This window comes from Cinclus cinclus, chromosome 13, assembly GCF_963662255.1.
Source record: "Cinclus cinclus chromosome 13, bCinCin1.1, whole genome shotgun sequence".
NCBI lineage: Eukaryota > Metazoa > Chordata > Aves > Passeriformes > Cinclidae > Cinclus > Cinclus cinclus.
Window position 1 is genome coordinate 21578616 of NC_085058.1, and position 22719 is coordinate 21601334.

The 22719-nt window shown below is 60.4% G+C and overlaps 3 protein-coding genes across 11 annotated transcripts; all 3 read right to left on the minus strand.

Moving 5' to 3' along the window:
• Positions 1 to 1135: 1135 nt before the first annotated feature.
• On the minus strand, positions 1136 to 11869 carry UNC45A (unc-45 myosin chaperone A). 8 transcript variants are annotated; one of them, XM_062501811.1, is made up of 20 exons: positions 11529 to 11849; positions 11142 to 11178; positions 10863 to 11038; positions 10672 to 10764; positions 10269 to 10436; positions 9908 to 10076; positions 9489 to 9659; positions 9214 to 9385; positions 8739 to 9039; positions 8487 to 8581; positions 8241 to 8382; positions 7937 to 8077; positions 7646 to 7773; positions 7399 to 7465; positions 7143 to 7256; positions 6931 to 7046; positions 6482 to 6839; positions 1709 to 1830; positions 1425 to 1529; positions 1136 to 1271 (listed from the first exon to the last, which is right to left on the minus strand). In XM_062501811.1, the coding sequence occupies exons 1-19, from the start codon at positions 11838 to 11840 to the stop codon at positions 1439 to 1441; spliced, it is 2973 nt and encodes a 990-aa protein (XP_062357795.1). In that variant the 5' UTR covers positions 11841 to 11849; the 3' UTR covers positions 1136 to 1271; positions 1425 to 1438. The 8 variants fall into 8 exon arrangements, with proteins under 8 accessions (XP_062357795.1, XP_062357796.1, XP_062357801.1 ...); XM_062501815.1 differs by lacking the exons at positions 1136 to 1271; positions 1425 to 1529; positions 1709 to 1830 and adding an exon at positions 5683 to 6299 and having other exon boundaries at positions 6482 to 6637; positions 6722 to 6839; positions 11529 to 11687; positions 11829 to 11869; XM_062501812.1 differs by lacking the exons at positions 1136 to 1271; positions 1425 to 1529; positions 1709 to 1830 and adding an exon at positions 5682 to 6299 and having other exon boundaries at positions 6482 to 6637; positions 6722 to 6839; positions 8220 to 8382; positions 11529 to 11847.
• A 305-nt stretch (positions 11870 to 12174) lies between these two features.
• LOC134049016 (protein shisa-like-1) lies at positions 12175 to 13570 on the minus strand. Its single transcript, XM_062501162.1, has 3 exons — positions 13504 to 13570; positions 12599 to 12812; positions 12175 to 12394 (listed from the first exon to the last, which is right to left on the minus strand). Exons 1-3 carry the CDS (start codon positions 13568 to 13570, stop codon positions 12175 to 12177), a joined length of 501 nt encoding a protein of 166 aa, XP_062357146.1.
• A 975-nt stretch (positions 13571 to 14545) lies between these two features.
• On the minus strand, positions 14546 to 22288 carry MAN2A2 (mannosidase alpha class 2A member 2). 2 transcript variants are annotated; one of them, XM_062501122.1, is made up of 23 exons: positions 22157 to 22288; positions 21721 to 21975; positions 21476 to 21620; positions 21212 to 21383; positions 20720 to 20847; positions 20418 to 20591; positions 19934 to 20120; positions 19673 to 19850; positions 19328 to 19530; positions 18891 to 19073; positions 18583 to 18697; positions 18354 to 18421; positions 18024 to 18189; positions 17540 to 17776; positions 17323 to 17445; positions 17131 to 17245; positions 16907 to 17040; positions 16658 to 16799; positions 16336 to 16469; positions 15979 to 16056; positions 15503 to 15697; positions 15303 to 15413; positions 14546 to 15146 (listed from the first exon to the last, which is right to left on the minus strand). In XM_062501122.1, exons 1-23 carry the CDS (start codon positions 22286 to 22288, stop codon positions 14994 to 14996), a joined length of 3528 nt encoding a protein of 1175 aa, XP_062357106.1. In that variant the 3' UTR covers positions 14546 to 14993. The 2 variants fall into 2 exon arrangements, with proteins under 2 accessions (XP_062357106.1, XP_062357107.1); XM_062501123.1 differs by lacking the exon at positions 15979 to 16056.
• Between the last annotated feature and the right edge of the window lie 431 nt (positions 22289 to 22719).

Below are 22719 nucleotides of genomic sequence, written 5' to 3' on the forward strand. Positions count from 1 at the left end.
GGTAATGGTAACTTGGGGATAAAACCACTACTGCTCTGAGCATTCCCCCCTTCCTTCTTCTCCCCTTTCCCCACTGGCCATGAGGCCACATGGTTTGGGCTACCTCTGGGGTCAGGTGCGGGGTCCAGCTCTGTGTCCCAGCCCCTCACAAGTTCCTCTACTTCCCCCCGCCCCTGCCCAGAGGAGCAGAATCGACCTCAGCTCTGGGCCAGCACTGCTCAGCCACAACATTCCTGAATTACAGTGTTCACACAAATCCCAAACACAGCCCCATATGGTCCCTCACCCCAGGACACCTTGACACCAACACTGCAACCCTTATGGAAAGGTGAATTTAATAAACACAGCCAGCCTGTCCCAGGGCATCCCTGGCCCTGATGGAGCTGCAGCCCCACTCCAGGGTGTGAATCAGGTCACTGTGGGCTAAACTCAGTGCCATCCTGTGGTGGGGAAGGGGGGGGGGGGGGGGGGGGGTGTCTGTCCCAGCCCTGAGGACAGAGTGGTCCTGGAGCTGGTCCTGCAGAACTGAGCTGAGCCTGCCCTCATCCTCCCTCTGGCAGCACCCACGGGCTGTGGGGTCTTGGGGCCCTCACAACTCCCGTACACGTATATAGGTGGTCCAGGGCCCACACACCACCTCCTCCACCCGCAACCCCTCGGCCACCAGGTGCTCAACGCGGCGTGCCTGGTCAGAGCTGATGTTGTTCCCGTGTCCCAGCTGTCCATATTTACCTGCAGACACATATTCATGACATAACATGGCCCCCCTGGGGGCCTCACAGGGCAATCGTTCCTGGTGTTTGGGGGGAGGGAGGGAACACAAGAGTCCCCAGCACAGATGGAACTTGTACAGTGACAGAACAGCCAAGGAGGAGAGAACAGGAATCAGAAGCTGCTCCTGGGGAGGTTGTACAGTCCCAAAGCAGAGGCGCTACTTACCCCAGCCCCAGGTGTAGAGCTCTCCGCCTCCTGCAACAGGGACAGCACCAGGTGAGCTCTGTTCCCTGTAGTCCTCTCCCTGATCCCGGGGGCACTGCCCACCGGGTGCTGGTCACACCCGGCACCTCTCAGCACCTTTGTCTCCCGAGGTGCTGCCCCCTGCCCCACTGGACACTCACGTGTGACCACGGCCGTGTGTCGGGACCCACAGCTGACCGTGCTGACTTCCAGGTCCTGCGACAGATCCAGCAGTGCTGGGAATGCCTGGATGGAAATGAATGCAGCGTCCTCGGCAGCCATCTGCTCCTGGCAGGGCGTCAGCTCGTTGTTCCCTGCAGAAGAGCCAACTCTCAGCTCCCAAGAGTGACTGGGTAACACCAGCATTGCTCACAGGCTCAGACCGTGCTGGCCCTGCACCAAGCTGCTGGGGCAGTGCAGGAACCTGGTCCCCCCTTGCCCTCAGCCTGGCCAGCAGCAGCACTCACCCGTGCCCATGTCCTCAGCCTGGGCTCGCTCCTCTGCCAGCGCTTTGGAGGGCAGAGCCAGCTGCCCTGACTCGTTCCAGCCCCACACGTACAGGTCTCCTGCCTCTGTGGGGTGGGGGAAAAACACATCAGGCAGAGCTTAGCCCTGAGCCCCACTCGCTGGCAGCACTGGTGCTCCAGGGACACCAACACCCCATATTCCCCAAGCCACGTGCCACCAGGGCCCTATGCTGCCATCAGCCTCTCACCCTCCCAGCTCAGCCCAGCCCAGCCCAGCCCCTTACCGCTGACGCTGGCCGAATGCCACCCGCCCGCTGCCACGGCCTGCATGGGCACCCCGGCCAGTGCCTCCACCAGCCGCGGCTGCAGCTCCGACTCCAGCAGCCCGTGGCCCAGCTGCCCATGCCTGCAGGGACACAGACAGACAGACAGACACACCCATAGCCCAGTGCTTCCAGCTCCCACGTCTCCTTCCCACGGTCCCCACCAAGCCCTTCCTGCTGCTGCCAACCCAGCTCCAGGCTGGCAGAGCCTGAGCACAGGAGGGAACAACCAGAGCTGAGCAGAACCAACTCCAGGAACAAGGAAAAGCCAAGCAGCCGTGGGAGAGCGATGCCCAGCACCACAGCACCACAGTGACAGCCAGGGCTCGGTGGGCAGCAGCAGGACAGGGCCCCAGGGGCTTCAGTTCTCTAAAACCCTTTACAGCCTGTTTAAAAAGTGTACAAGTGCCAACCAAAAAGCAGCCAATATCTAACCATAACAATTATTAACACGAAGTTGCCAACAAGATAAATCCTGAAATTAGTATAATTAAGACCCAATCTTCTTAAAGCACCCTTTGAACCTCAAAAATTAAAAATTCTTAGTTCTTTAACAATAAAATTTTGTACTTATTTTCTGTACCAAAAATGCAATTAAATGTTACTCCCCATCATCCTGTGTACAAAACCTCAATTTTTTACTACAATTATACCACTTCCATACCCCCAAAAGTAAAACTGTTAATCTTAACAAATTCCCACAACAATTACAAAAAAACTAACTCATTTATAAAGATAAAACCTAGCAAAGCATTCCCTCAAAAAATTAAAATTAACCCATATAACAAACAACTCACTATAACGCCTAGTGTTAAAAAAAAATTAAAAAATTAAAATCTGCCCATCATTATAAAAAAAAACTATAATAACAATTTTGAACCCTGAAGCCCTACAAAACAAGTTAGATCAAATTTATTTTTACCTAAAGTTACCTCAGCTGTAACATTAAAACAATTAATTAAAATGTTAATTAACCTACTACTACCATTGTAATTAGTAATATAATAACAAATGTTAGTACCATTAAACATACAACCTTATAAAACAAAACCATAATCAATTTTCTCTAACACATAAACACAGTTATAAAAAATTTTACAAATTGTATAATATAAATTTGTCTAACTATTCAAAATCCATCCACAAACAACCTCAAAACCTAAAAAATTTAACAAATCAAATTAAAACAAACTATAAATCCTAATTAAACAATCTGTTTAAAAAATAAAACTTTGCATCTCAACTAAAAAAGCTTTACAAAATAAGCTTATATATTAATTGTTATAGTAACAATATTAATAATTGCACTTTGTGTTCTTCACTGTGTACAGCAAATAATAAGTAAGACCATAAAAAAATTTTTATAGTTCAAGAAAGAGGGGATGATGTGAAAAATGGCTTTGTAAAGGATTCTCAAAGCCTGACTGAAAGCTCTCACAGTCTTGTACATCTGGATGTAAACTGAGATAAGGTGTGCTGACTTAGAAAGGCCATGGAATAGAGAACAAAGAATACGTTGTTGAGACAGATATTGAACTAGAAACAAGTTTCAAATTATGGCTTTGCAAAAAGACCAGATATTTTTGAGAATTAGAACTGTGAAAGATGCACTGTGGCAAGACCACAGGGGGTAAAATAAAAGGTGATTAGTACTAGAAGTATTAGCACCACTGTGTGGCAAAAGTTAATAAGCTAAAAAACATTTATACCGTATTATAACAAAGAAATAAGTTGGCTTCAGAGACAATGGCACAGAGTTTTACATCTCTTATATTTCACCCTTCCATGAGACTAAAAATGGAACAAAATCTTCCAGAAAACACCTCTCAGTTACACCATCACTGTAAAGCTGAGATATCCCAACACTCAAGTACATGTCCCCACATGCAGAAACCTTTCCTCTGAAGGGAAGGCAAGAAAGACCAATGAATGCAGTGCCTGCAAAGCAGCAGCTGATGGGATGAGAGCAGTGTTTTCCATGAGCTGTCTGCTCCGGGAGCGAGGAGCAGGGACTGGGGAGTGAAACACTCCTGAGCCACGAGGAGCAGCGAGGGCACCGGGCCAGGGCTCGCAGCTCTGGGACAGCGACTGATGATCAGGGCTGGGGTTGTCTTCCATAAATAGCAAAGAGGAACACGGCAGCCCTTGCACTCCACAGATGAGAATAACTAGCTCCTACGACCAAGCCTCATCATGCGCCAGCAGAACTCAGAGATCCAGGACAGGGAGACCTGTGGCTGGGCTTTCCAGCACCTTCTGGGAAAACCTGACTGGGGCAGCAAATACACAGACAGCCCCCTAATGAACAACAAATGCCTCTGCAAGAATAAACTGAGCCGTGCCACCAGCTCAGTTTAATGCACCCAGGTTCAGCTGCCGGCAGGTGACACAGGGCACTGGGGCTGGAGACATTTCCCAAGGGGTTCCCTCCCCTCCCACAGGCTGTACCAGAGGGACCTGGCACTGAACTGTCACAGACTGATGAAATCAATCTCCAGTTCAGAGCTTTGCTGCCAGCTGGTACTTATGTGGCAAGTTATAGAGGAGCAGGAATAGAGTACGGACCTTGATGGTCATACAGAGACATAAGTGTCCTCGAAGACTGCCCTGAAGGAGCCAAAAGTCAGAGCAGAAGCCAGAATCAGTAGCCAGAGACCCAGCACCCAGAGAGGACACAGGGCTGGCCATGGGGCCAGCGAGGGCTGTGGGAAAAGGGGCATGGCCAGGCCAGCGCCCCCCAAGAAAGGCCATGAGCTGGGATGCCAGTGCGGGGGGAGACCTGGCTCAGGTGAGGGACAGATCCCACCAGCATGTGGGCAAGCACTGGGGTGCAGCTAGTACCCCAACACTTCTCTCAGCTGTAACCTCATATCAGTCCCAAGTCCAGCCCCACAGGAAAGTCAGGAGGCATATCCTGGCCCGAGGCAGTGTGCACAGGACAATGGGGGTTCAGGCCCTGAGGTGAACCTAATTCCAACATCTTCTCACCTGCACTCCCCCTTAACACTCCCCATATCCTGCACATCCCTTCTGCATCCCCATCATTCTCTCTGCATCCCACCAAGCACAGTGTTTGTCCTGGAGATAGCCCTGGAACACCCACCCGGTGCCATCCCGCACCCCTGTGTCCCCACAGCCCCTGCTCACCTGCCACCGCCCCAAGTAAACACCTCGCCGGCGGCGCCCAGCGCTAGGGCGTGCTCCGTGCCCAGGACCAGCCGCTGGGCCCGCACGCCGGCAGGCAGCGCGGTGAAGAACGGCGGCCGTGGTGTGGCGAAGCCGCCGGGCAGGAGCGGCAGCGGCTGGCGAGGCTCCGCGGGCAGGTCCCGGCTCCAGGCGGGCTCGTCCCGCAGCGTTCCGCTCAGCGCCACCTCCCGCCGCCAGGCTCGGGCCGCCGCCGGGCCCCGCAGCACCAGGTGCGTCTCGGACGGCAGCGCCTCGGCCCAGCCCGGCAGCCGCCGCCGCTGCCCCGCGCTCCGCAGCTCCAGCCCCGCGCCTGCCGCGGCGGCATCTCAGCGACCGACAGCACGGGGGACGGGGACGGGAACGTCACCGGGGGAGCAGCGGGGAGCATCCCGGGGGAACGGCGCAGTAGGAGGGCTGGGGGGTCCCTCCCGAGGGAAGGGGCGGACAGGGCGAACCGAGGCGACCGGCGCGGCAGGGCACGGTGGGAACGGGGAGCCACCACCACCCCGGGGAGCGGCAGTGGAAGGGGGCACAGGACTCCGCCGCGGCAGGGGCTGGGACCGGGGCTCCGGGGGCTCTCACCGGTCTCCACGACCACGTAGCTCCAGGCGGGCCACACGCGGGAGATCCCCTCGGGGCCCGCCTCCAGCCGCCATGGGCCCGGGCCCGGGCCCGGCTCCCCGGCCGCCTCTTCGGGGCTGAACCCGAACACGAGCCACCCGCAAGCGGGCGCCTCCATTGCTGGAGCGCCACCGGAAGAGGGAGCGGACGTGACGGCTGAGGGGCGGACGGACAGACGTATGGAGGCCGGGCCGTGTCCAAGAGTAGCTTTAGTGTTACCGGGTGGGCCTAGCTCCGCCCCCACGGGCCCGCCCCGGCTCGGCCCTCCCGGCTAAGGCAGACGGTGGCAAAGGCAGCAGCAAGCCCTGTCCTCCCCCTCGCCCCGGGGCACCGGGCGGGCGCCGTCGGGTGCGGCGTGGCCCCAGCCCCGGGCAGTGCTGAGCCAGCTCCGCGTGCAGCCAGACCCCGCAGGGCAGCCCTGAGAGCAGCGTGAGAACACCGGCCTCGGCAGTGCGTGCAGCCTGTGTGCGAGCCCCGTGGGCCCTCAGGCGTGGCCAGGGTTGGGTTTGATGAGACCGTAAGCCACTGCGTGTGCCAGGCCCTCCTGGGCCGCCTGGGCTACCCGCGGCTTGTCCTTGTCCTTGGCAAGCACGGAGAGGATCTCCAACATCTCGCTGGCGATGAGCTGCTCGGCCACCTCCCGAGCAGCTGCCATCATGTTCATCACCACCACGGCACCACGGTGCTGCAGCTCTGCACTGGGGCTCAGCAGCAGAGCCTGCAGGATCTCCAGCCAGTGCACTGTCTGTAGGGGAGTGGGGCCAGCATTATCATGGACCCCAAGAGAAGGGGCCCAGTTCTACCCCTGCAGCCCCATTTCAAAATCGACCGATTGCCCTGTCTTCTGGGGTCAGAGCTCCAAGCCACTGTGGGAAGGGAATATGGGACATGGGTCCTGTGTGCCCCCAGCCCACCCTGGGCACTCACCACCTGGGGAATCCGCTTGCAGATGGGGGGATGCAAGGCAGTCAGCATGGCCAGGGTCCCCGACGCTGCCCGCCGCAGCTTCTCATCCTCTTCCCCACTGTACAGGACCATCAGCTTCAGCCGGTCACTGCCCTCAGCCAGGAACATCTCCTGCACCTGCACAGGGGATAGAGGAGGGATTGGGTGGGGATGGGGTGGTCCAGCAACCCAGCACAGACCCCAGTCCATTCCCGCCTTCACCTCCTTGCTCATGGCCATGTTGCACATGCACTCAGTTGCGGCTAGCCGGATCAGCTCATGCTCCTCAAACATGTACCCCTCAATCATGGGCACAGCCCGCTCTTTCAGGATTTTCTGCCTGGGAGGCAAGTGGGCAGTGAGCACTCCCTGCCCAGGGCAGCCCGCCAGGCCCAAGGGGACAGCCAGTTTCCCTCTTCCTCCATCCCTACCGCAGCCTCTCACTGATGCCAGCCAGGTTGGTCAAGGCCATCAACCCCTCAAAGTTCTCCAGGCCTGTACGCTGCAGGTGCAGGAGGCTGACCAGGGGCCGCACCACCTCATAGATCTGTGGAGACAGAACACATGGGACTGAGTCAATGTCCAGTTCTGCTCCCACATAAGCCCCTGCCTGGCAGAACCAATCCCCTGCCCCAGCACTCACCCGCTCCCCAGGGAATGCCATCTCTGGGTTGGAGGTGATGGTGATCTTTGCTAGGGCCTGTGCTGCCTTGGTCTGCCCCACCTCAGTACCCTCCAGGGACAGTGGAATCAGAGCCTGGGGGCAGAAACAGCAGCCTGTCCTGCAACCAAGGTAACAGCTCCCCCAGTCTCATGTCCAAGGGAGCCAGTACAGCCCCTGCTAAACCACAGAGCCCATGCCCCAGCACCACCCAGAGCAGCGGGGTTCATGGTCTCACCTTGCCTCCTCCCTGAGCAACCACACCACCCCGGTCTTCTGCCTCCTCCACCAGCGCCAGGAACACTCTAGGAACAAGTGGGACTAGTTGCAGCACTTGGATAGTCACAGTGGGCCTAGGCTGCATCAGATTCCTGGACATCCCCTCTTCTGTCCAGGAGCTGGCCTTCACCACAGGCACACAAGTTCAACAGCAGGATGGCAGCAGCCTGGAAACCCAGCTCCCTCCTGGCCCTGGCACACCATACCTGGAGATCAGCTCCCGACAGGAGCTGGTGAGCGCCGGGTTCTCGCTCTTCACCATGCAGGCCAGAGCTGACACCACGCCAGCTGTCAGCAACTTCCGCACCCGCCGCTTCACAAACTCGGGCTTGTCCTGTCCGGCAGGCAGAGTCACACTTTGCCCAGAAGCACCAGCTGCCTAGTGAGGTGTTCAACCCCACCCCTGGGGGTCTTAAGGACACCCTGTCCACACCGGGGACCCCAGGCTGTGTACCACCCACCCACTCTCCTCCCAAGCACAGCCGTCCTCTGCTCACCTTGGGGTGCTGCTCTGGGATGTGCTGCTTGGCATACTTGGCCAGTTCCAGCATCTGCGGGTCTGGCTCCTCATGGTCGTAGCTGTTGGTGCAGTTCACCAGTGTGGAGGCAACAGCATAGAGCACACTCCTGTCCTCTGACTGTGGTGACAGTGGGCATCCATCACACTCACAGCAGGGAGAAGCAGCCAGGCCTAGAACCCACCCAGCTTCTACACATCCCACCCTAGAGCATGAGCCCCACACCCGCTCCAGCACATTTCCCTGGTGCCAGGGTGTCCACCCCATGGCTCTTGGTATGCACCTTGGCCAGGTGGAACATGGCCTGCATCGCTGCCTTGTCCTCCACAAACTCCTCCTTGACATCTGCATCGAAGGTGAGGTAGGCCAGGCCCTCTACAGCCCAGCGCCGTGTGCCCGCATCGATGGCCTCATTGCAGAGCCACCTACGAGAGTGGGAGAGCCACCTGAGCCTGGCTGTGGAGAGCCCAGCTGCATGGAGCCCAGCTCTGGGAAGCCGTGCTCACCCCCCACACCTGGCCCCACTCACTTGCGACACTGCTTGGCCAGCTTCATGGTGGATCCCTCGGCAAACTGCTTCATGCTGAAGTCTGTGCCACCAGCAGATCCCAGCTTGCAGAGCCCCTGCAGCCAGGAACAGAGTGTGGGAGCAGGAATGGATGTAGGCAACCTGATGTGTCTCCTGGACCCCCAGCACAGGGGAGCAATGCTGTGCCTGGTGGTCCCGCACCCACAGCCCACCCCAGGGCCCAGCCCCGCCACCCTGTCCCACCCTGCTCACCACGAGTGCACGAATGCGGATACTGTCCCTCTCGCTGTGCTTGTAGATCTCCTTGAGCAGGTTGACACCATTGGCCGTGATGAAGGAGGCGCGCTTGGCCTTGTCAGCTGCGTGGATCAGTGCCTCCACTGCTACCAGCTGGTGGGCCTCACAGACAGAGGCACAGAGAGACAGCACACTGTCCATGATCCCCTCCAGCTCCAGCACCCTGTTCCCTGCATCCGAGGGACCCTGCAGCAGGCACGACACTGTCTGAATGGCCCGTAGCTTTCCCAGCAGCTCGTGCCCCTCGAACCAGCTCCTTTGGGGAAAGACCACCAGAAAGGGTCAGGATGACCCACCTGTGTCCTCCTGTGCCACCTACTGAACCTCCGCCACAGCAGGTCCCCAGTGGGTCTGTAGTCAGCTTTAGCACTGAAGTGCTGCCAGGCTGCAGGTGACAAAACCCCACCACCCCCAGGACACCCTGGCTTACCTCACATAGTCCTCACACAGATGGTGGAAGTTTTCCCTCTCAGCATCACACTTCAGGTCCTCATACAGTTTGCTCAGCAGAACAGAAGTACTCATCCGGGTGTTCTCTGTCACGGGCAGGCTGCCCAAGCTGCCACACACTGTGCTGCCCACCTCCAGGATCTTCTTCAGGCCTGGGAAACATCAGACAGTCCAGTGAGGGGCACAGTGGCATGTGTAGACCTGGGACAGAGTAGCACAGTGCTCCAGCAGGACATTGCTAGCCACTCCACTAACCCTGGTCAATCACCCAGAGGCTCAGGCTGTTGTTGGTCTCTTTTGGTGACTTCCTAGGCACCACCTTGATGAGCAAGTTGAGGGCGTTGTCACGGCCGTGCGCTGAGGCCCCTTCCAGCACTAGCAGCTCCAGGAGGTGCTTGATCAGCAGTTTCAGGTCCCTGGAGGAATCTTCCAAAAAAGACAGTGCCCAGCAGTCATCACCCTGGGCATGGCCTCACCCCCACTGTGGTACAGCTGGCAGAGATGCTGCCATGACCAGGGGCTTCTGCCTCCTGTTAACCCTGGATCAGGGCCCAGCTTTGCTTTGCAGCTTTGCTTTGCAGTGACAGGGCAGCAGCAAAAAAAAACCCATGGCATCTCTGCACCTATGTGGGGCCCTCTCCATACAACAGCCAACCAGGGCAGCCCACACTCACCCAGCACTAATGCATCCTCCTTCCCACGGAAGTCCTTCTGCAGCCCCTCCTTCAGGGAATCAAACATCACGTGCAGCAGGTTGCAGGCAGCCAGGGACACCTGCTCATGCTCCACACCCAGCACTGCTGCAAGACGGGGTGCCCCCAGTTCTGCCAAGATGGCTGTGGTCTGCAGGTACAAGCACACCTGTGTCTTGCAGAGGCCCTGGGGAAGCCTTGGCCTTTCCCAGCCCCTTATCAGGATGGTTTCCTCTCACAAGTTCGCTCCTGGCAGGTAACAGCTCACAGCTACCCTAACATTCTGCAGCCTCCCCAGCCTGGCTTTCCCCTGGGCCCAGCTGTGGGATCTGGTGGCACCTACACGAGAGCGGTGGCCGGAGCACAGCCCCACCAGTGTGCGCAGGGCTGCCAGCATCAGGTCAGCCTTGGCCGTGTCCAGCAGCTGCATCAGCAGCCGCACACCATCACTCTGGAAGATCTTCTCTGCTCCAGCCTCTTCTCGTGCCAGCACGATCAAGTTCTGTGCAGCCTAGGGAAGGAGAGTTCTGTCTGGGTGACAGCAGCACACTGTGCACAAGGAACTGCTGGCAGCTGCACCCACCCTTGTACACCCACCCTCCATCCCTCTCTTGGGGAATGTTCAAGCCCGGCCTGCCCAGGCAGCATCAGCTGGCCCAGGAGCAACAATCCTCCCCTCCTCCAAAATCCTCCCCTCCTCTCCTCCCAGCCACAGCCCCACTGTGCCCCACTCCCTGATCTCAGACTTTCTGCTTCTTGTCTGCATCCTTTTCATCAAGATCCAGCAAGATCTGGAACATCTGCTCTACTTTCGAGTCTGTGCAGGACATGGCCTTCATCTGCAACACAGCAGAAAGAGCGGCTCAATCCTCCCCACCTTCTCCTGCCACCCACAGCCACAGCAGGGCCAGCGGCCCCCCACTGCCCCCCTACTGACCTTCTCCTGCATGCTGCTGCCCAGCGCACGCAGGGCCTCCTGGAAGGCCTTGTTCCTGGGCTCCAGGCTCACACAGCGTTGCAGGTCACTGACGGCCTGGTCCAGGCGGCCCAGCTGCTGCAGGGCCTGGCTGCGGCGGAACAGTGCCTTCACATCCCGGCCGTCAGCTTCGATGGCTGCACATAAGGGGGGCTATGACAGAGCCTACCCCGACCTGCCCCCACCTGCCCCAATGAGCAGCTCAGAGGCTGGTCCCCCCCAGCCCCCCACTGATAGTACCTTTGGTTGCATCAGCCTCTGCCTTGATGTAATCCTCCTGTGGAGAGACAGTAGAGGGATGTGCCTGAGCACTGCTGGCACAAGGCCCACACAACCCACACCCCTAACTTTGGGGACTGGGGACAAGATGGGAACGGCATCACTGAAGACAGGGAGTCAGCACAGTGGGACACACTCCCTTTCCCGGAATACAACCCTCAGAGAGAGTCCTATGGCCCCTGGTGCTTTTCAGGCACTTATGGTCTACTCAAGCCCCTGAAGTTCCTCGTGTTCACCCCCTGCCCCAGACATAGATCCCCCGCAAGGGATCAGAGACGCTGTGACTGCTCGGGAACAGCCCCAGCCAGCCGGGCAGGTTCTTGGGCGACACACCCGCCCAGCGCTCACCAGCTTCAGGTAACACGCGGCCCGGTTGCGGTGCAGCACGGCGCGCTCCGACGCCGCGTCGCTCAAGCTCAAAGCTTCCGTGTAGGCAGCGAGGGCGGCTCCGTGATCCCCCGCCTGGAACAGCGCGTTACCCCGCGCCCGAAGCTGCTCTGCAGTCACCTGCCGATGGGCACCGGTGGAACACGGCCCTGGGCTCCGCACGGGCGGCTGCCCAGGGATGGATCCAGGACAGGGAGACCCGGGACGAGCACCCCCCGGGACGGGGACCCGCCCGCTCCGGTCCCGCCAGTCTCTGCTCACCGGCTCCTCCATGGCGCCGCGCCCGTGACGCCACCGCCCTTGTCACGTGACGGGGCGCAGCCGGAAGCGGGCGGGGCCGGGCCTGCAGCGTCGCCTTGTGGCCCGGCGGTGCCGGTACCGGCCAGGGCAGTGTCGTGTGTCCCCGCGTGTCCCCCCCACAGCCTCCCGCCGCGCCCCCTGCTCCCCGGCCAGCGAATGAACACCCCCCCGTGCTGCGGCTGTCCTCCCCGTGCACCCTCCCCGCTGCACCCCGGGATGACAGTGTCCCCCTCGCCCCGGTGTCCCCGGGCACCCCGGGGTGCGAGTCCCCCCTGTGGACGCCCCCTGCCCTGCCCGCGGCCGCCCCTCAGCAGCCCCGGCCGGGCCGTGTCAGTCTCGGGGCACCACGGGAAGGCCGGGAGCCGGCCCGGCGCCCCCGCGGGAGTCGGCGGGCCACGCGACAGGCGCACGGCAGCAGGCGGCGGAGGTGGCACCGTCGGGTCCGGTAGAAGTGGCAGAGGTCGATGGCCATAAGCAGGAGGACGAGGATCCCATAGAGCCCCACGAAAGGCAGGGCCAGCGGGTTCCTGCGGGGTGGGGCACTTGAGAAGGGGGCAGCCATGACCCTCCCAAAGCACAGTGGTACTGGGGAGGGGCACTCAGAGCCCACCGTGGGCCCCAAAGGACACCACAGCCCCTGCCCCAGCAACCACGAGAAGACCCTGGGAGTGTGCCAGGAGCCCCAAGGGTTCCCCACCCTCAGCAGCATTGCCGGTGGTGGCCCTGCTCACCGGAGTAGACCAGGGCTTGCCAGGCTGGAGAGGTTCACTCCAGTGAGAGCTTCCAGGGCCACTTGAGAGCAGCAGGACTTGAGAGCGTCCAGGCTAGGCTGGCAGCAGTAGCGGTGGCCAGGGGGGTCAGTCAGCCGCGGGCAGTAGAAGCCGGAGTGGGAGAGGCCATCAGGGCCCACATAGCCCTCGCAGAGGTGCAGGTTCTGCACCACGGCTGCAGCAGGGAGCAGGGCATCGGAGAGTGCCGGGAACAAATCCCCACTGCAGGGGCCACGGAAACTGTGCAGTGCCTGCAGGACAGGCTGCCAGCTCCAGCGAGATGGTAGTTGCTGTGATGCAGCAGAGCAGAGCCTCCCCCATACCATGGGGCTGGGCTGGCCTGGGCTGAGGACACACCAGTCCTAGGGAGCCTGGCTAATGTGGCACAAGGGGCCCCAGCTCAGCTCTCAGAGTGGGCTACACCCCACGAGGCAGCACTGGCCGATCAGAGTACCCCCGGCACTGCCTTCTGGTGACCACAGCCCTGTGTACGCTGTGACCTCCAGTGCTTGCCAAGGCCTCAGCAAGGGCAAACATGGGCAAGGGCAGTGACAGAGGCAGAGAGGAGGGAAAAGTTCCCAGGACATGGGGTCCCCCATCCCCCATGCTGAACCCCCTACCTATTCCCCATCACCCCACAGCAACAGCACTCGGACCCCACAGATGTGCTGCAGCAGGAGTAACCCCAGCACAACCACACCTGGACCATCATTCCCAGCATGGACCACCACCTCTCACTGCAGGCCACTGCCTCCCAGCACAGACCCCCCACCCTCCATTCTGGGCTTCAGGGGAGCAACCCTCAAGGGCCAAGGCCCCATTAGGGATGGGTTCAGGGAACGGGAGGGGCAGGAATGGGGCTGTACCTGTCCCAAGGATGCTGGGGAACAAAGCTGTGGTAAGGAGCAGCTGGAGCAGGTGCCCATCCAGCATCTTCCAGGCCAGCCCTGGCCAGAGGCAGTTCTGTCTCCAGTGGAGGCAGAAACCACAGCCCCTCCTGCTCCCGCCTCCCTCGCAGCCTCCAGCAGGAGCAGCTCAAAGCCATTAGAGCCTCCTGCACTCTGTCCACAGGGACCAGGGGGGAGGCGGGAGCATCAGTAATGAGCTTCTGGGGCCAGGAGTAGGACGCCAGGCTCCTTTCTCAGCTGGATGCAAGTCACCAGCTGCTGTGTTCAGGGCCCCATTTGGGCACCTGGGCCCACCCTGGGAGTTCCTGAAAAGGCAGTGGACCAGGCCAGGGCACAGTATAAGCACTGCGAGGTGCTGAGCGTCCAGGGCCCAAGCCCATGGGATATAGATGTGCTGGGAGTTGTGCAGGAATCGTGGAATCACAAAATCATCTTAGACCTCTAAGCTCATCCAGTCCAACCCAACCGAGCCAGAGCTAAGGCAGTTCCCCACCTCACACAGTCCTTCCCCATGCCCCCCCCCCGCTGGCACCCTGGGCAGTAAGTAGCCCTAGGGGGCCAGGAAGCATGGCATGTGGTTCCCACAACAGCCAGGAGGATGCTCTGGTAACATGGTGTAATTAACTGCGAGTCAGACACCAAAGCTCCAGCAGAGTGGACTGCCAGGCTCACTCTCAAAAGGGGCTAGAGGCTCTGGATTTGGAAGAGGCGCTCCCACGCTTCACCCAGATATTGCTGCCTGCACAAGGAACTGACTCCCATCCCCCTGGCTTCTGCCCAGCACCAGGAATTGCCTGCCTCCAAGTACAGCTGGGCCTGGCCATGCCACCAGCTCCTCACAGGTGCCTGGGACTCCTGGCCAGAACTTCAAGCTGGCCTCCGCCTGCCTCAGAGTGCTGCTCAGTCTCCCCACAGCGCACCATTCCCACTCCCCTGAGTGAGAGCCACAAACCACACACAGACCAGGGCCTGTGGAAACATCCTTGTGTTTCCTATGAGCTCCAGGAGAGCTCAGTCCCAAGTCCACAGCACTTCTTCAGGCAGCTGCCCAACACCACCAGTGCTCCTGGCCTCCCCTTGCTGCCTCGCCAGTCAGGGAGCCCTGCCTGAGCCCCTGCCCCAGCCATCAGGGTGGCCACATTCCTGGGCAGCCTGTGAATGTGACAGGGTAGCAGTGTCTGTGCCACCAGAAGCAGCAGAGCCCACCCTGCTGCCCTCCCCAGCCATGCTCTGCCCATCCAGCACTGTGTCCAGCCCTGCCACAGCAGTTCATTCCAAAATCTATCTGAGAACATGGAACTAATAAATTATAAAGCGGCAGCAGCATTCAGTCTTAGTCAGTCTGGCCCCTCCTGCCCATGCCCGCCACAGTACTGCTGGCCTCGCTCCACTGTTGCACTGTGCTGCTCCTGTGCTGTCCAGCCACTCCACTCCTGTCCTGCTCGACACTACCCCAGGCGGACACGGAACGTGGCGATTTCCATGGGGTCCAGGTGGATGTTGGTGCTGTTGGAGGCTGTGCCCAGCGGGTACATGAGCGTCAGTGAGGTGGGCTGCAGGGAGCCCAGCTCCAGCCCCTGGAACAGGCCTCCCAAAGACAGCTGTGGATAGAAGAGGAAGAAGTGGGGAGGCACAGGTGAGGATGTGATGCCTGGGACAGCACTCTGCCCCGGACAGCCTGACACATGCCATGACTGCCATGCCGAGGTCCCAGCCAGCTCTGACCCCATGGAGGTATGGGGGCAGCCAGGCCCTACCTTGCCCTGGCTAGTGGTGCAGTTGAAGCCCAGGTTCTTGGCCTCCAGGCTGCAGTCAAAGCCCTTGCGGTGCAGGATCAGTGCTGCCTCAGCTGATGGTAGTGAGTCATCCTGCAGGGAGCTGCAGTGTGAGGCACAACACTGGGGACAGCAGGGGCAAGACCCCAACAGAGTTCCGCCACCCCTGGACCATAGCTCACCTCTGCCTGCAGCGTCCGCAGGTTGAGGATGTGGAAGTCGCAAGGAAGGGTGGTGGCAAGGGGCACAAAGGAGCGCAGGGCTGGCAGAGCTGGCTTCTCCGACACCACTGGCATGATCAAGGCCTCAGCATTCAGGTGCACGGAGGTGATGTGGCTCAGCAGGGACGGGAAGCTGATGGGGCGCTCATCCTGCACCTGCCAAGCAGCACGTGGGTCAAGCATGGTCCCAGGAAGCTAGGCAGAGCCTGGGCAAGGCCCACAGAACCCCACTTCCAGCAGCGCCTAGAGACTGGGCACCCACCAGCACAGTGCACACACAGCTGCCCCTGCCCAGGCAGGTCCCCCCTCCCCAGCACCATACAGGACCCCGGCTAGCTGATGGTCAGGCTACAGACCTGCTACAAGCCTGGCTAGACTAGGGGCTAGCAGCTAGTGCACAAGACAAGGAGAGACAGCAGGGCCAGGCTGGCCATTACCTCGGGGCTGCCAGTTCTGGTGCCAGGGAAGCTCAAGGCTTTAAACATGGAGACCAGTTTGGAAAAGAAGCCGGAGCTCTGAATGGGTGGCACAGCACACGCAGAGGACAGCGAGGGGATGGGACAAGAACACTGTGATTATGAGGGCAACGTGGCTCCACAGGGACAGACCCCACTGCATGTCCTGCTCTCCCCATGCCCCCCTGCTCCAGGCCCATCTCTACCCAGTGCCAGCACAATGGGACAAGAGGGGAGAGGACACTGCATCCTATCACGTGTGACTTGCACATGTGATGCCAATGCCTCTGCCCTGCTCCATCCCAAGGCAGGGCTGGGCTCTCCCATTCAGGCCAGCACCTTGTTGGCAGTGCTGCGGCGCTCCAGGAGCAGCCGGAACCGGTTGCAGGTACGCTTGTTGTCCTTCAGCCCCTGGCCCAGGCCCCGATTGTCGTCCTGCATGAGGCGCCGGTCCAGGATCACCTCCAGCTGGCCTGTGGAGAGTGAGTCCCTGCAGCCCAGGCTTTACCAGGCACAAACCATGCCCTACAGAACAAAGCCCCCAGAGGCAGCAGGACCAGGGCACTGCCCAGCCTGCAGCACTCCTCCCCTGCTTCCCTTGGGGAGGATAGCCCTAGCTCCACAGCAGATGCCCAAGGCACAGCCCCCCCCCCCGACTCACCGCTGTGGAGGCTGGAGACCCCCAGGGCCTGGGCTGTGAGCAGTGTCAGGCGGCTCTGCGCGTCCTGGATGTAGGCCATGGCAGGCATTGGGTAGAAGTTGGCCTGCAGTGGCAGCTTCTGCTGGTACCTGCGGGCCTGGATCTGCCAAGGGACAGAGATCAGTGGCCAGAGGTGGCTCCCACAGTGCCTGGTGGCGGAGCACTGTGTCCCTGTGGGCAGCTACTGTCCCTCCCCAGGCTGCTGCTTACCTGGAAACCATTGAGGTCGGTGAAGAAGGTGTCATCACTCTCAATGTCAGTGCTGAAGCGCAGGGCCAGCTCCTTGTTGATGTGGTCACGGATGTCCACCAGGCAGGAAACATCCAGGGACAGGCCCTCCACCCCTGTGAGTAGGGAGTGAGGGGCTGAGCCTCACGGGCAGCATCACCCAGTTCCCTGGGCCAGCAACACATGGCACAGCCTCAAGATCTCACCTGGCACATTGTACAGCCGCACCACAGTCTGGACATGCTGGTAGTAGCTGGAAACCTCTGAGAAGAGGGGTCCCTCCATCACCCGCACCACTGGGGGGTCCCTGGGAGTGTAGGGCTGGGGAGAGGGATAGCTGTGCTCACAACAGTCCTGCAGCACAGCTGTCAGCTGGCTTCCAGGGGTGGATCCTGTACCTTGGCTTCACCATCAGGCAGGAAGAGATAGGCCCCACTTTTGTCCTTGGAGGTCCTGGTGCCGTAGACGAGAAATTCGCTGCTCACCCTGTGCACCTGCTGCTCCCCAGCTTGGCGCAGGCTCTGCAGGTGTAGCATGCACAGCATAAGTGCAAGAAGCAGCGGGATGTAGCCCTCTCCTCCTCCACCCCACACCCTGTCAGAGCCCTGCACTCACCTGGAGCAGGCCCGTGCGCCCCAAGAAGCAGGCCTGTAGGTGCTGGTTCTCCAGGCAGAAGTCATCAACAGCAGCCGGGAAGATGTGCAGGGGCACAGCCTCGGGCTTGCGCACGGGCGCGTCCCGGCTATGCAGGTACAGGCGTGTGGAGGCCCTTGGCGTGGCGTGGCCATCCAAGGACTTGTGCAGCTGCAGCACACGCAGCCCCAGTGCAGGCAGGCGGGCCAGGACAGACACCTGCAGGCAGTGTGGGGACCTCAGCCAGCCCCCCGCGTCTGGGGAGTGGCTGGGGGTCAGTGGGGCAAAGACCCTGCTCAGCATTGCGGGGTCTCTGCTGAAGAGGGACACACACAGGGACCTGGGGGTTTAACAGCGGTGGGATCTCGTGTTGTGGGGCAGGGGTAGAGCAGGGCTGCCGGTGTGTCCTGGTAGTGTGCGGGATGGGAGGCTGGCACACGTCTTGTGGCTGTGGGGCACCCCATACCTGGTAGACGTCAGGCACCACAACAGTAGCAGAGTTCCACACTGCACTGAGCTGGGAGGGCAGGGGCTGCCCCTCCTCAGAGAGCACACGCACGTGCGGGGTGTCCACCAGCACTGGCACCACGCTCAGGCGCTCCTGCTCCAGTGGGTTGAACACCACCAGGAACCTGTGGAGGTAACACAGGGATGGCATCCCAGCCTCACAGCATTCCTGATGTCCCATATCTCACACCACCTACAGATCTACTGCACCTACCCACAGCTTCACAGGTACCCCCTCAGTGCCCCCCCACAGTCACGTAAGTGCCCAGAGCAGGGCAGGAGGCTCTACCGTGGTGAGGTGTCCAGTTTGATCACTGTCCTCTCTGGGAGAGAGTCCTGGCTGGAGCGTGTCTCATCCTGAGGAGTAGTAAAGAGCAGAGGTGTGCCCCAGCCAGCTGGGCCCGGGGACATGGGCCCAAGCTGGGGCCCTTTTCCTGGCCTCTGTAGCACAGAACTGCTCCTGGGGGCATGGGAACAGCGTGCCAGAGTGCAGGGAGCCAGGGGCTGGTGCTGCTCACCATGCCAAGGAATGGTGCAGCTGGGTTGTGGTGGTATGTGTCCTTGTCCCCCACTACAAGGTAGTGTGCAGCATTGATGATGACACGCTTGAGGTTGGTGAGGGAGTGGAGCAGCCTGGGCAGAGGCAGAGTAAGCCACTTGGACCAGCACCCCCATCTGCCCCAGGACTGCCCCAACACCCTCTACATCTCCCCATGAGAGGGAGGCCCTCCCCACAGCATCCCCATATCTACCCATTCTCCCAGCCTTGAGCCCACCAGCCCCACTCTGAGAGAGGCTCTGAGAACACCCTGGCCCCTACACACACCGGACTCCGTAGTCCACGGCCACAGCCTCCTTGGCAGTGCCGGCGATGGCATCATGGTGCTGGAAGAGGCCCAGGTTGCGGCGAGCGTTGGTCAGCAGGGCGTAATCAGAGAACGGGTACCTGCCATCAGCACCGCTACGGCGTGCATGGGCCAGCGCCAGGCTGTACAGGATCTCTGCCCCCCTGCACAGGGACAGAGGCACTAAGGGTCCCTACCCTGGTGCTACAGTACTGGGAGGGCTGGCCTGGGAGGGGGGCAGCAAAGGCACACACTGCTCTGGGACTGGGTGAGGGTTTGGCATGGTGTGCACCAGTCCAGCGTGCTGGCAGCTGGCACAGACTGGGAGCTGTCAAGCTCCTAGGTACTGCCCAGCCATCCCTCACCCTTGCCCCCTGCACACCTCCTGTGTCCCATGGACCAGCCCACTGCCCCTCACCGGAGGTGGGACTCCAGCACCCGGTCCAGGCTCTTGTAGAACGGCCGGGAGGTGAAGTATCCTGTCCAGTAGTGATCCTCCCGGTCCGCATAGGAGAAGAAATCCCCAGTCAGAACTGGGAACCCAGGTGGCCTCATCCCTGGCACAATGCCCACTTTCTTGTACAGGGCATCAAAGTAGTCAGATAGTGTGCCAAACTGTGCCTGCAAGACAGCACATGCATCCCTGAGCTGGGGCTCCTGCAGTGGGGGTTCTTAACACCCCTCTCAGGATTGTTCACCCCTCCAACTGTGCTCTGCTGTGGCCTCCTGCTGCTCCCAGCCCCACAGAGCTCTCTACACATACCTGGACATGGAGGTCAGGCCGGGAGTTGAAAAAGTCAAAGATGCGCTGATAGTTGAGGAACTGAGCGTCCCACTCCTGTGGCTTGTCATAGCGGAAGTCATCTCCCAGGGGCACCAGCAGCACCTTGCTGCGGTACAGCTTGGACTTCTTGCGGTACTGGTCCAGCAGCAGCTGGGCTCTGTATAGGGGCCAGGGCATGAGGCCGGTCCCTGGTGACCCACAAGGCTGGGAGCCACGTGCCCCTGGCCCTGCCGCACTCACCGCTCTGCCACGTTGGCATCAGTGATGGCGCGGGGAGGCACCTTCCAGGGACAGTTGATCCGGCCTCCAGGCAAGCGCTTGAAGTCAAATTGGCAGCAGATCTTGGGGTCCGGGCCACAGGTGTGGGGCACATCGTAGCTGTAGAAGGGCATCATGTGGCACAAGATATCGGTGCTGCTGTCTGGATCTGTGGGACCAAGGACAGGTGAGCACCAGCAATGGCCCTTGCCTGCCCCCGAGCAGCGGGGCCCAAAGACAGCAGTCTGACAGAGCAGAGCTTGGAGCTCAGAGGGCACAGCAGCTTCCCCCAGTGTGTTGCTGGACATGGTGGCATATGGAAAGTCACCCTGAGGCTGGCCCACAGGGCAGAGACATCGCCTCCCAATGCTTGGCTCATCTGCACAGAAAAGTGGCTGGTAGCCATTCTCTGCTGCCACCTGCCCCACAGGGCCCCCTGTGCAGTCCCCTCGCGGCAGTGCCTCACCCCACGTCTGTCGCCACATGAACTCCAGGTTCTGGGTGGCAGCAAAGTGCTTCTTGATGGTGTAGTGCACACGCTGGATGAGCATGGCTGTCAGGTTGGAGCGCTTCAGCAGGTAGGGCATGGTGGAGCTGTATCCAAAGGGGTCTACGGCCCAGCCTGACCGTGGTGTCACACCTGGGGGCACAGAGACCTGTCAGCCCCACACTGGGGTGGCAGCACCTCCTGTGAGGAGGGTCCTGTCAGGACCAGGAGGCCTGCTGTGCATTAGGCAGGCCCCCAGCCAGCATCTGCCCAGCTCTCACCAATGTTCTTCTCCAGCCACTGGTGTCCCTCAATCAGCTGGTCAATCATGGCAAAGTAGTGGGAATTAGCCTCATCAGGCATCACCCAGCCGCCTGTCACCATCTCCAGCTGCCCATTGCCCACCAGCCTGTGAGGGGGACACTCAAGATGTACCAGAGCCCTGCATGAGCCACACATGCATTGCAGAGTCCCCCTGTCCTGAGCCACCTATGGTCTACCTGCACCTGCCACTGCCATTTCCCCCTTGTCACCCTGTCCCCACGCAGAGAGCCATCCCTCCACAGCCCAATGCCAGCCAGAGCCCATTCCCACACACCCTCCACTGTGTCCTCTATCCCAAATGCTCCCGGGGTAGGGGGCAGACAAGGACCATGGCCACTGCACTGCAGCCCAGGCAGCCTTCCAATCCCTAGGGCCCTTCTCTCACACACCTTATGCTCTCAGCCTGCCTGGGAGCTAGGTGGGCAGTGGGGCCAGGTGGGCAGCCCTACCTGCGCACAGCAGCCCGCTTCTGGGCACTGATGTTGTCCCACCACTTGGAAAAGAAGGAGATCTCGGACCAGATGAAGCGCCGGCGCGGGTCCTCCTGCATCTTCAGCAGCATGCTATTGAGGATGTGCTGTGTCTGGTCGTAGTAGTACTTGTCGAAAGTCTTGATCCAGCCTGGCAGCACAAGTGGGAGTCACTGTGGGGGGCCCAGGCTTCCCTGCGAGCACTGCAGGGCAGCAGAGGTTGAGACAACCCCTGCTTCTCACCTGGGTCATTGTGGGAATGTGGCACCACGAACACCTGTAGAGGATCTTTGTCCCACTCATTGGGCTCGTAGGTGATGTCAAAGCCCTGCTTCCAGACACCACCATCCTGGTTGTCAAACGGCAGCAGGGAGTACACAGCCAGCATCTGTGGGTAGGAGACAGGGCTGAGAGACCCCTGAAAGAACAGTGCCGGGACCCCCATGGATGCCCAGGTATGGACCCCTTATGCTAGCAGAGTCCCTCACCTGCAGGTCTGGGCTCTGTCCTTTGCCCCCTAGAGCAAACTGGCAGTCTTGCGGGGACACAGAGAGGAAACTTGGGCGACTCTCAGCAGGGAGCACCCAGGAGCCATTCAGGGGGTGTTGGGGCAATGCTGGCTGCCCCTCCGCATGGGCTGTCAGCTCCAGCACTGAGTCCTTAATGTGGCTGATGATCTCGTGGTTCTCCTCCAGCAGCTGTTCCAGCTGTTCGATCCGGTTCTGTAGCACCGAGATCTGGCTCTGGGGGCACAGAGGCCACAGTGAGGGGTAAGAGGTCACCCAGAGCTGTGGGGAGCCACTCTTGGCCCTGGTACCTTAATGCCTAGAGTCCAGGGCTGGCTCCCCATGAATTTCCCTGGCTAAATGTACCTGTCTGCCATCCTAGGACTGCTCTCACTCACCCCAGACCCTCCAAACTCACCCTGGGGAAGTTGCCCCCACTCTGGTGTCGTGTGGGGTCATGCTGTACCCGGTCCAGCATCAGGTAGAGGGAGAAGACAGCCACGCAGAAGATGGCAGCTCCACACACGGTCACCTGCTTCTTCAGCTTCATCCCGAAGGGCTGCAGGGACTCACCTGCGCCGGGACCAGGGTGGAGCCAGGTCGGGCAGCGCAGCCCTCACCGCCTCCTGCCTCCTTCTCCAAGAGTCCTCACCGCGTCCTACTTGCCTTAATCCGATGCTGGGTATTTATTTCGGCCGAAAGGGCCGGGGCCGGAGAGGCCGCACGGCCCCGCAGAACTGGCAGCGCCCGGGGCCGCGCTCAGGCCCCGCCGGGCCGGGGAGAGACGGGAGAGCTCGGGCAAGCACCGACGACGGCACCGACGATGGCACCGCCACCACTCCGCCCGTACCCTGCAAGGCTCCGCAGCCCGGTCCAGGCCCTCGCATCGCCCGCCGGGGCCCGCCGGGATGGGCCAGGCCAGGCCAGGCCCCGCCCAGCGCTCCGCCCGCCGGGCCGGCCCCGCGGAGGCGGCACCGAACC